General features: G+C 42.2%; 1 protein-coding gene across 8 annotated transcripts in view; it reads left to right on the top strand.

The window, feature by feature from the left end:
* Nucleotides 1-12,085, top strand: part of RERE (arginine-glutamic acid dipeptide repeats) — a 223,344-nt gene that overhangs the window by 85,438 nt on the left and 125,821 nt on the right. For 7 of the 8 annotated variants that reach the window (XM_061347896.1, XM_061347895.1, XM_061347897.1 and 4 more), the window contains exon 3: nt 2,065-2,135. The exons of the other annotated variant lie outside the window; for it this stretch is intronic. In XM_061347896.1, the coding sequence (XP_061203880.1) occupies nt 2,065-2,135 (71 nt within the window). The remainder of the gene's footprint in view (nt 1-2,064; nt 2,136-12,085) is intronic. 8 annotated transcript variants of the gene reach the window in all.

The raw sequence follows: 12,085 nt of genomic DNA, 5'->3' as shown, positions 1-12,085 counted from the left end.
GATTCTTACCCCATGTCTGACTTGCGCTATGAAATAAGCAATAGGTTTTGAGCTTAAAAGAAAGCTGCTTCATCAAGCTCGTTTGAGTTTATCAAGTGCTGTTGCAAAGTGATTAACAGTGCACTTTGTGATAGATAGGGAACAGTGTGGTGAAGAAGCCTGCTTTACAAATAGTGTTGCAGGTAGAAATGTGACAGTTGGATTTAAAGGCTTTGCTTCAGATGGTTACTGTGGCTCTGTGATGGTCCACCAAGATAAAACCCGTGTGGGTACCAGGCAATGCATTTGGATGGATGCAAATGCTCTCATTGAAGTCACACTGCAGCTGCTCTTCATCACTCAGTCCTCAGGTTGTACTTTAGGCATTGGATGGGAGATGCTCCTGAGCAGGTCATCTCTCCTCTGAACTTGTGCATCATGGATTTAGCCTTTTAGTTCAAGCAGTTGTCTAATCTAATCACAACCAGTAGGATCTGTACTAAACAGATTTTTATTGCAGTGAAGATGATCTGTTTTAAAAGCCTCTGATACTTGAGTTCTCACAGCAAGGTTCTGGTGACAGTTGAAATGATTGCTTTTAGCTATTTGCTGGCCTTTGTATTCTCTGGGGTTTTCAACCACAGTGCTTGTCATGTGAAGAGTTTCTTTCCTTCTTCAAAGCAGACTTTGTTCAGCAGAAGTCCATGGTGACCTGCTTGTCTCTGATACTTCTGTGCTCTGACCTGAACCACCTAACAACCAGCCTAGTTGAAATCATGAGTCGATATAACTGAGAAACACCTGTGCCGCATGGAAAACCAGACACAACCATGTATTTCTAGTGTATATTGTTCAAGTGCTAGACATTTGAAATGCCTGACCCTTTTCCAGCTTGGTTGATGGAGATACCAAGACTCCTCCTGCTCTTCTGGTAGTCCTAAGGTAGTGCTACTGAACAGCAGCTAAGTTTCTTTCTTTTCAGTTAATCTTTGAGTTCTTCTCAGTGGTGAGAGGATTCCTGAGTACAGGTTGGGTTTGAAATGCTTAATGAAGGGTTTCTTTTCCCTTTCAGGAGGAAGAGGTTTTATTGCTATAAACTATGCCAGTGCTTCCTTAGGAAAGCTCTTTGTGGAACATAAGAACTAGAAAATGCCTTGAACAACGTGTAGCTTTTCCAAGACATGAAGCAGGGCATTAGCTGTGTTTTGAAACGTGTATTATAAAGCTTAGTCTTCAGAGTTTTTCTGCAGAAATCAAAGGAGAGTGATTCATACAATAGCTGATGTGCTTTGTACCTGCTGTCTGCTGAATAGCAGTTACCTGTCAGAATATAAAAGGAGAACACAATGACTGTCCTTTATTTGTTTGGCTTTGCAAGGAGCATCTTTGCCTTCTAGCAATCTGGATGAATTTCTGATTTCTAAAGTCATTATCATTAATCAGGCTCTTCTTTCCCACCCTTGCTCTAATCCGAGGCACTGCTTTTGTTGGGGTTGCTGCCAAGCCTGTTTTTCATACAGCAGACCTTATTTACCAGCAACCTGGTAGAGTCCAGTTGTCAAAAGCAAACGAATAATGGCTCACTTTCTGTCATGTCAAATGTAACTTGAGAAAGCCCAGTCTCTCCCTGATGTAATTGTGATTTAGTTCCCTGCATTTCATCTCTGCTTGGTTGGCTTGGTTTTCCTCGCAGTTAGAGGAGAAAATATGTTGGTGCTCAGTTCTGAATAGCAAGCTAACCACAAAGGCTGTGATTAGTTTCCTGTCTGATGTTGATCTGGTTCATAGGCTGTGACCTGGTCATTGCTGTTAACTAGATGCAGAAGGGTCTTTATATGGGCTTCCTTTTGTTTTTCCAGCAGAATGTCTATTCTAATGCAAGTCAATTTTGATGCAGTTAATTCCCTTATTTATCATCATAAACAGTTCCTATTTTTAGATCACACTCAGAATAAATTACATGGGATGCAAATGACTGGTGGTTCTTGCTAAGCTGAAGTTGTTATAAGTTAGCCTGGTTTGATGTTCTTTCTTGGAGGTACACAAGTTAATTGCCATTATTTTACAATCTTGTTTCCTTTAAAGATTGCGTATATATTGAAAGCCGCCGGCCGAATACCCCGTATTTCATCTGCAGCATTCAAGACTTCAAACTGGTAAGGAAAACTTTCACATCTCCTTTTCCCCTGCCCCATTCTCCCGTGAGCTGGTGATATTTCTTAGTCTCTATCTCTTCCTGTAGCTCCTGAGTAAACCTTTAGCTTGTGAAATAGTAGCTGTTTTGCTATTAAGACAGCGATCTGTCTTTGGTATAGACTTAGTTAACTGGGCTGTAGAGTTCAGATTGTGCTCTCTGTCATTTTAAGGTTTGGTAACCCACAGGAATATGAACTTCGAGTGTTTCTGGGAAATGGTGACTCAGGAAGTTAAGTTTTTCCTGGGAAGTTACACTTGGTTCTGCCTTTACTCTGGTTTTATATAGCACAGCTGTGTAAATGGAAGCATATGGGCTGAGCTGTGGTGGCTGGTTGATCTCAGCTGATGGTGGGCTTGACAGTTGGGGATGCAAAGAGAGACTAGACCAGTGTGACAGGCTTGATGTGGAAAAATATAGCATTTAAGAATGCTTTAGCAGTTTATCCTTTAAAAACGAGAAGCCAGGGTCTGGACTTTTGCCTTACCTGCAAGAATAAATCAGTTGGAATTGTGGTTTGCCCCTTTGAATTTGTACACTTCAAAGCTAAACATGTTCCTTCCCAGCATGCTGGAGCTGCACAGAAACCCACTTGTTGGTGCTTCATTGCAGAGCAGGAGGGCACCTTCCTTTGCTTGTTTGGGACATCGTGGTGCTTCGGGTAGTGTGAGCAGGGTATTTGGATAGGGTAACCGTTCCTGCTGGTGATCTGGCTGGTGTTGCTTTGTGGAAGCACTGAATGTGTAATGAACTGTCCTTATCAATGCATAGTCTGTAGATATAGATCACGCACTATGTGTTGCTATCAGAATGCATCTTCCTTTTCCAAGCTTTTTTACTCCTTACAAGTTTTTGAGAGACCACAGGGAAGGAGAAGGTATAGGTTTTCTTTCAATACTGATGTCCATGGTAGTGCTTGGCACTTGTGAGCATGTGCATCCCCCTTTCTGTCTGCTTTTAAGGGGCTGAATTTGTAGTTACCAGCCTCTAGCACTGGGTTAAGCCACAGTTGTGCTTCTGCACGTTAGCAAGTGCTTTTGTGTCTGATTGGAATTACAGTGTGGTTCCAGTCACTCTGGGCAATACCTTCCTGCTGAGTTGCTTGAATTGCTCAGGATATTAACAACAAAAGCTGAAGCTCCTGTTGTCAGTATTGTCTTGTGCAGGACATTAAGTCTGTTTGCAAAACTACGTGGGAAGCGCATTGCAGTGTGGTTTGGTACCTTTAGTTGAGTGGTTTCTCTTCTGTTTTCATCATGTAAAGGATATGACATGAGGGTTGCTGGCAGTTGTGCATGTTTGTTCACATGGAATTAATACCATGGCTTCATGTTTACTTTTGCCTGCTCTGAGTTCTTTAATTTCTTGGGGTTTATTTTCTTACTGACATCATGCATAAAAAGAACTTGTAAAAATGACAAAGCCAAACCCCCCCTCGATGCCAGTGATAGTAGTGAAATGAATCTTCAGTCTGTTTGTCACTGTTGGGGGAAAGGGAGGATGTACAGGGGAAGAGACACAGATTCCTCGTCTGGTGCAAGGTGCCAACAGGAAAACAGTCTTGTTTTGCCTTCAGCTAAACATGTCAAGTGAAGCAGGAAAGTTTAAGTCAACAGCTTTGAAATGTCGCCTACTAATTAAGTACATTATCACATTGGTTGTCATAAAGTAGAAGGTTTTGGCTGAGGGTGTGACTCTTACCCTATAGGTCCTGTTGTAGGTGCAGTTCAGACACACTGTTGATCAGTAGAGCACCATAACAGTTGATGGTGGTGTTTTACTGATAAAAACAAAATGTAAGCTTGCATTTAAGAAAAAGACTAAAAAAAAACCAAGGAAAAATAGAGGAGGGAGTTAAAAATGACAAAGCAGATGGTTCATTCTCGAAATAAACTGAGATTTAATTTGCTTTATGCAGGAAGATCTGAAATCATAATTAGATGTGATTGTTTATTGCAGAACTAGAAAAGAGTTCTATCAAGTCTGGCAGTTTCTTCTAGGTTAGTGTTCAAACTTCCTTCATTTGGCAGATGAATGACAGGAGGCAAAGAAGATAGAAGCAAATACTGAAGCAGAATGGTGTAAGCCCTAGAGATGCGCTTACTCCTTTTACTCAAGTTGTATTAGAAACAGCATCATTGTGGTTAGAACTGTTTTGTCTGCTTCGCTTTCACAAATACCAGTGTGGAAAATGGGGTGAGATTACTTATAACCCAATGAAGTCATGCTACTCCAGAAGCAGATGTTACAAATGATTTCAGAGCAGCTTTGTATTCTCTTGTCTGGACCAGCTGGCTCTCAAGTCAGAAGATGCAATGGTGCGTTAAGGCTTGTCGTGCGGGAAGAAGTGAAGCAATTTGATCAGTCCAGCTTAACTGTGTTAGGAACTGTCATGGGTAACATTTATTCTCCCTTTCTTTTCCACTTCTGTGGTGCTGGATTCCTTCAAGCTCTCTGGGATTCATATAAATAACTTTGTGGAATTGAGAAGTAAAATATGATTAACTATGATGTGCTGTGGCTTGCCCTTATTTTTGGTGGCTTCTGTGGGTTTTTGTACACAAGGACATCCACTAGGGTTTGGAGATGATGAAACAACCTGTCTGTTAGTCATAGATAGGGATGTTTATCCACTTGCCTTTCTCCTATAATTGTGAATACAATTGGTAACTTCCATTTGTTGGGGAGCTAACAAGTTTTGCTTTGTCTCACTTAATCATGTGTAGAATATTCTTAGTGAGAAAGCAATGTGGAATAATTTGTCCTGCTTTAAAAGCTTACTTATGGCCTGAAAGCATGAAGGCTGCAGCAGGATTGCTTGCAGCTTGTAGATATATGAACCTTGAATGGCTTTTGTAAGGTCTGCCTTCTTGTTGTTTAAATTCATGTTGTTAGAACTTGGGTGCAAACAGTTCACTGTGCAGTTATGTTCTGAGTTCAGGTTTATCCTGTGCTTTTGAAGGCTTAGACCAGGTCTGGGAAGTCTCTTACATTGATTCCTGAAGGGTCGCTTGCAGGCATACTGAGCCATTGAATTCCATTGAGGAAGAGAGGGCACTCAGCAGCCAGGGGAGCAAAGCCAGGAGTTCCCTGATAATCTTGTGACCAAGTTGCTTGTCTTTAAACGTGACTTGTACAAATAGGATGGTGATGTTGTAAATGTGAATGGGAGATACTTCAGTAGCTTGTGGCCCCTCAAGCTCCTTGGTGTTACTGTGCAGGGTTATGTTATGGCTTTAGAATTACTGCTGAGCTGAGATTCATTTTAATGAGTTTTTAGGAAACCACACTCACTTTCTGTCCCTGTTCAAAACGATGTGTGATATGGAAAGTACCACCGGGAGAAATGGTTGTCTTTAAGGAAGTTTTCATCTGTGTCTTTTTTAGTGGGAGATGCCACAGCAAGTACAAGTGCGTTTGCTTTTACTTTGCCTTGCCACAGAATGGCAATTGGTGTGAAAAATGCCTTCTGAAGCGGTATAGTTTCCTTCTGGTGTAATGGGATTTTTTAGAATCCAAGGAAATTCAGTGCTTGTTCAGGGCCCAAGCAAAAGGCTGGCAATCAGGAGTCAGGCAACAGTGAGTAATTTTAGGGCACAGTGTCTTGGATCTCTTCTGTTGTTCTCATCTGTCTGAACATTGCTTGAAAAAGAGATGGATGGGATGCAGGAGCTGGGGGGAAGGAAAACTCACTCACGTGTTTCACCTGCTGGCTGCATGCAGAGACGTGAGGGGTTCAAAAGCCTGCTGTAGGAGCCTTTTAGGTTTGAAAGTTGGTAAGAATCAGGATGGATGAGGGAAAGGATAACAGGGAAAACACACAAGTATTTTTCCTCTCTTTTCAATGAATGAGAAGTGCCATTTATCCATTGCACCAGATGCCTCCTTAAACCACTTTACAATGTTCTGGCTTTAAGAGGTCATAGTTTCAGCGTTTGCTTCTGAGCTGTTTTGTCTTTGCACAAGCAAGAACCTTGCTGCACGTTTTTGTTGTCCCTGCCCATGGCAAGAGGGGACATGCATTTCTTTTAACCTCTTTTTAGTGCTAATTCGTTTTGCACTGGATTAATACTATCCTCTTTCAGGATTCAAGACCAGATTATCCTTAAGGACTTGGATTAGAAATGAATTGTGGTGAAGCAATGCCTAAATCTGGGTTTGGTTTATTGCCTCATGTTTTTATTGGTTATTAGGTTTTTCTCTTCCATTGGTGGTATTCAGTATTAGCTCTGAATTACCATGTAGTATGTGCTGTCCTGCCTTCCAAGCAGGAACATACCAGGGCAGCTGAACAAGAGGTTGGGTTTAAGTGGTCTTCTGTAAATCTGGATTATGATTGGCTTTAGAGCAACTTCTCTAACCTTGTTTTGTTCCTTGGAAAGCACTTCTTTACCCGCTTATTTTAAGCCTGTGTTATCCATCTGACGCTGTCAGTTCCTTTAAAAATCCTGGTTTTAAAAATACGAATCAGCAAAATGTAATTGGGAAGCTGGAATATGTGGATAAAGCCTGTAAAAGGATATAGTAATGTGGCTTTAATACTTCATTGACGCAACTTGGCTGTTGAAGAACTAAGGAGGAAGATGGTGGTTTGTAGACTAGGGTTTTTTTCCCTTTCTACAATCTTGCAGTTTGGGGTTTAAGTCACATTGGCAAGTTAATAATGGAAGCAGTTTATACTTGTTTAAAATACCTGTCCTACATAAGTGTTTGTGGTAAGTTTTTCTTTGAGTATTAAGGTTGTTCCCATCAAGGGATGTCTCCTGCATGTGAGGCTGCTGCTTTTCACCTAGTCCTGCAGTAGTACCACTGCTTTCTAGCAGTGCAGTTGTTTCAACTGCAGCAGACTGCTCTCATAGAAACAAATCTGGTCCTCAGAAAGCTATGAAAGCATTCTTCTGTTCACTTTAATTGGGCAAGAGACAACAATCATAAAACTCTACAGACAAAGTATTTCTTAAATATGCTTTGGTGCTACAAATACATTGGCCACAGCGGAATAATGATGGCTGGGTCATTTTAGTTGGTGATGAAGAGGAGGTGGGGAGGGGTGAATGGTCTGCGGACCTTAAGTTTTGAACTATAGTAGATCTGAAATAAGGAGCTGGGAATCAAATGTTGCTTGCTACCGTCCCCAGAATTGCAGCTCTTCACTCATGTCATGTAGCCCTTCAGAAGGGAGCCTCACCTCAGTTATTTACCCTGTCATTGCAGTCTCTGTATTGAAGTCTGCTATCTGCTAAAGAACAAATCAAACCTGGCCAAAATCATTTTGATCTCCTTGTTCAGCAGTTTCTGGAGGAAATAGCTAAGGATCTGCTCAGTCAGTTCTGTTTCTCTTTCACACACCAGTGCTTTTTGCTGCTTCATTCCACCCAGCCCCTTATCCCCTCAAAGAAAACAAGTTCTTTTCTCTTTATTAATTGACGAATGCCATGCTTTGAATATGGAAATTCTCACTGAATTCCTTTTTGGATCAGACCGTTTGAAGAAACAGGTTGGGATTCTCATCAGGTGGAGGACAGAGCTTCATAGCTATCATTTTTTATTCAACAGTAGCATTTCAAGGTTGTCTATTGTACTTTAAACCGTGACAGACTCAGTGCATTATAACCATGGAAGTTTATCTCTTCGTTAATGGTTAACAAGCCCTAAAATTCAGTCCTTTCTATTCATCTTAATCAAAATGTTGATTGTGATTGCATCCGGATGATGAAGATGCGTGATTAAACCTTAGCTGACTGACTTGTATGATAAAATCCCATTGGTATGTGCCAATTCAGTTAATACACTGCACGGTGGTCACTGAGATGGCTTTGGGTGCTCCTCTCCGTAGGACCCCACTGAACTGGAAGGAAGCTTGTGTCAGCACTGCAGACTGGAAAGCAAGGAGGTGTGCTGTATGGTGGTAGCTAATAGCATATAATGAGTGTGAAATGTTCAGGCAGACTGCAGAGCTGTTACAGAGGGATATATAGGTAAGGCTAACTAGCTTGAATAATTAACCAGCTGTGTTCAATGGATCTAGCAGAGAGGCATGGCAAGGTGTTTCAAAGGATGGAATCTGTTTGCTCTGTAAACCTCTGCTGTTCTAAAGCCAAGGCTCACCCTGCTGCCTGCTCTGCCCAAGTGGCTTCCTGTGGAACACTTGGTGTTATGGACAGGCCCTATTTATTCCTGGTCAAGCACTGTCCTCACTGAAGGTGTGTTAATGACAATATGCACTTACCCATGACACGGCATTAGGTAACCATTTTATAACACAGATACACGCCCCCCACTTACATAAACTAAACCGGCTTTAGGGAGAGCCCTGTGACATGATGAGTGACAAATCCAATAGGAATATTCCTTTAAGTCACTAGAATTGAAGCATGCACTTCCCTCTGTGCAGAGGAGCATGGACGTGGACACGTACCAAGCTCTTGATCTGCCTAGTGATGCGAACAGCTTCCTCAAGGGGGGGAAAGCAGCAGCTTTAGTGGGTTGTGAGCGAAAAAAAGCCTGCAGTGCTGGTTACAAGGTTATTTTAACCCAATCAAAACCTTCCTCCTCACCTTAAATAAGCAGCTGTTGGCTTCCATATATGATGCAACAGTAGTAATTGCATTTCAAATGTGAATGTTAATTATGCAATGCATCTAAACCCCTGCGTATCCTGCTTTGATTACTTGTCTCAATTTAAATATCAAAAGTAGTGAAGAGCCACGGCTATTGGAAATGTGCATATCTGTATGCAGAGATCAGGAGTAAAATAAGATTACGGAATATTAGTGTTTGGGGAGAAAGAAATAAAGCATAATGCAGGATTTGCCTAAGTTTTAACCCCCCCTGCAACCCCCAAGTAGGAGCATACTGATTTGAACGCACAGCAAGTCACAGCACATTACACTTAGTGTATTGAGTAAAAAGTCTTGATTAATTTACTGAAACTGAGGCAATTCCAGTCTAACTTTGAAATTGAAAGGGAGGAAAAAAAGACCCAAAATGAACGAAAAAAGTGGGATTATATTCCAAGAAGTTTATATGGGTTTTTTTTTTCTCCACAATAACAGAGGTGAATGAGAAGTTAAGGAAACGAGAACAAAAGCCAAAGGGTGGTGACTGACAGCTAAAAGAAACCACATAGCTGCTGGTAATAACAGGGTATCTCTGACCATGATACGGGCTAATTTATACAAACACAATGCATCTTGCAAACCTGCCCCCCTGATCCTGTCATTTAAACCTTTCCTGGTATGAATTTCCAGGGGCTGAGAGCCAGTCCACGCTTCCTTTTTCAGGTTTGTGTTGTTTTCCAGCGAGACAGAACCCAAGCAGCAAATGGGTTTCAGCAGCTGAGTTATCATGTTTTGATGTAATTTGATGTCACATTTAAAATGCTAATGGGCTCCGCTTTGATTCTGAGCATCAGAGAGAAACTTTAAACCGGCAAAAGGGTGGGTTTGCCATGCAAAAGCAAACATTATTAATGGTGCTGCAGTTGCCCTTTGTGCCTGTGTGTTTACTTGATTGAAGCATCTTGACTGTGGTGCTTTCTCCTTGAAGCCTGATTTGAATGGAGTATACAGCTGGATTGCCCCAGGGCCTTGTAACAATTTATAGGCTGGATGGAAAGGCAGAAGTGCATAAAAAGACAGTTGTGAAATGCCGCGAGTGCCCTGTAATAGAAAATCTGTGTATGATGACCTTGTCTGTGCGGGCCTGTGGGATCACTTCCCAGGGATCCAAAGGATGATAAAATGGAAAATATTGCGGCTCACCTGGAATAAAGAGGAAAAACGGGAAGAAACGTGGTTTTTCTCAATTATGCAGGGTGTGCTTTTCCTCCCCTTCGCGTTCTCCCTGCCGATGGCCTTGCATTTCAGCAAACCTCTTAAAATGACATCTGTTATCCCCTGCGCTTTTCCAGGAGCCAGTGTTTCTGAATGCAAATACCTGGGTGAGGTTTCTGTAGCCACCAGCGTTTATGTATTTAAAAGCCTCTTTCTGTTTGTAGATGAATGGATGCTCTGTTCCTCAACTGCTGCTGAATTAATTCGTGGCTAATTTTTCCTGGCCAGTTCAGAGGCAGCATGACCTTTTTGGGGTGGAAAAAGTGCTGATTAATACAGGTCCTTGCCTCTCCAGATCCATCTCCCCTTGTGCAGCCAAGTGAAGGCTGAAAGATTCGCTTTCTACTCCAAGCCTTTGCTAGAACCACTGTACCGGGATTGCTCCAATCCTGCCTTTGGCGTAGCTGGATTTGCTGTTAAGGTATGGAGCAGACTTGCTAATAAGAGCAAGACAAATGAGACATCTGAAGGAGCACTGAATTATTTAAGCTAAAAAATTTAGTCTGCAAATGAGATTGGCTTTTACATCTAATGTGGAGCAGATGGAAACGCTGCTGTGATTACAGTGGGGCATGTGTGGGGCAGGAGATTAGTATGAAAATGTGGGTGTAGGGGCCTTTGAATGAAGGAGCAAGGAATGATGAAGAATCAGAGGTGACAGTTTAAGGATTGCATGGCAGGAGCTGCACAGTGATTAAATTCACTGATGCTGTCATTGAGCCGTAAGGCTGGAGATAACATTCTCTCCCTGTGCTGAAAACAAGAATCAATACAAACTGCTTGACACGGGCTAAATTATTAAATAGAGCCTTCCTTACAATGTTTCATTATCTGGGATTTACCTCAGCTGGTGATTTGTCAGCAGTGCAGGGAGATTTGATGCACATTTTGTATGAAAATCGTTCCAGATGCATATGAATCCATTTCGATAATTCCCTTCCTTTTACAGTGCTTCTCCATAGGGTTTTATGGAGTTCTCACTTTTGCCCAGATGACCCTTTGGATTCTCACACAGGCATTAAGCTGTGCTACACAGAAGGGTTGGCTCTTGTCACCTCCCTGTAAAAAAACCCCACCTCTTTGTATGAACAGCCTGTTCTGCAAGTGCTGGGTTGATTTGTGTGCTTTTGGTGCGTTAAATTAGCGAGGTATTTGAAACGCCTTTCAGATGAGAGTTCAGAACTGAAGAAAGAGAAATGCTGCTGCTCTGATTTATGGCTATTGGAGTCTCACTGAGCTCGGCTGGAAAATAGAGCAGCATTCCTTTTATTTTGCTGTATATCTTCTGAAGGCAGGAGCAGAAACCATCCATTCCCGAGTAGCTAAACCAGTGTATCTTGCACTCCCGAAGCGCACGGGGCTGTGCGGAAGATGCTGTCTGTGTTCAGACCTGGTTGATGTAAAGTAAAGAACATTTAGCACTTCAGGGGGGGTTTTGGGTAGTGGTGATGGTGTAATGCACCAGGGCAACTGAATTTATTCAGAGCTACGGTGCTATATCACAACTGCAGCGTTGCCTTTTGGAAAGGGAGCGAATGTTCATATTTGGGGGTTTAAAACAGATGGCAGCCTTGTTAACTTCCAGCTGTTTAATCCTGATTCTTAAGACTACATGGATGTATTTTTTAGGGCTCAACTCCAGCTCTTCCTCCATTCCCCTCCATATGGCCTAGATCCTTAGGATGGAAATCCTGACCTTACAACGTCAGGATTACAGCTGGGGGAAAAAAACCCTACAAAACCCCATAACCAGGCAAAAAGTGTGAATTATTCTGGGGGTTTTGTTCTGTTTTGTTCTCTCCCCCCCCACCTTCCCCTTTTTAATGCAATTACCCTGTTTGTTTTCACACCACTTGGCATTCAGAAGGGCAGCAATTGGAATTTTCATTGCTGGCTCCTTGCCACATGGAAAAAAGAAAGCCTGTCTGGAGGCTATAGAGGATTCACCCCACAAAGGCTCCGTGCACTCTTTCAGTGGCTCCAGCAAAGCCTTTCCTGTAGCAGCAGATCTGTTTGAACATCCTGCGCTGCTGCCGGTGGCGAGATGCTTGTCTGTGTTAGATACACACTCCAGAAG

The sequence above is a fragment of the Neopsephotus bourkii genome, unplaced genomic scaffold, assembly GCF_033783945.1.
Source record: "Neopsephotus bourkii isolate Nb327-2 ecotype Australia unplaced genomic scaffold, CSIRO-AGI_Nbou_v1 NB_333, whole genome shotgun sequence".
Lineage (NCBI taxonomy): Eukaryota > Metazoa > Chordata > Aves > Psittaciformes > Psittacidae > Neopsephotus > Neopsephotus bourkii.
The sequence above is the reverse complement of the archived record's forward strand: the minus strand, read 5'-3'. Positions and strand labels throughout refer to the sequence as shown.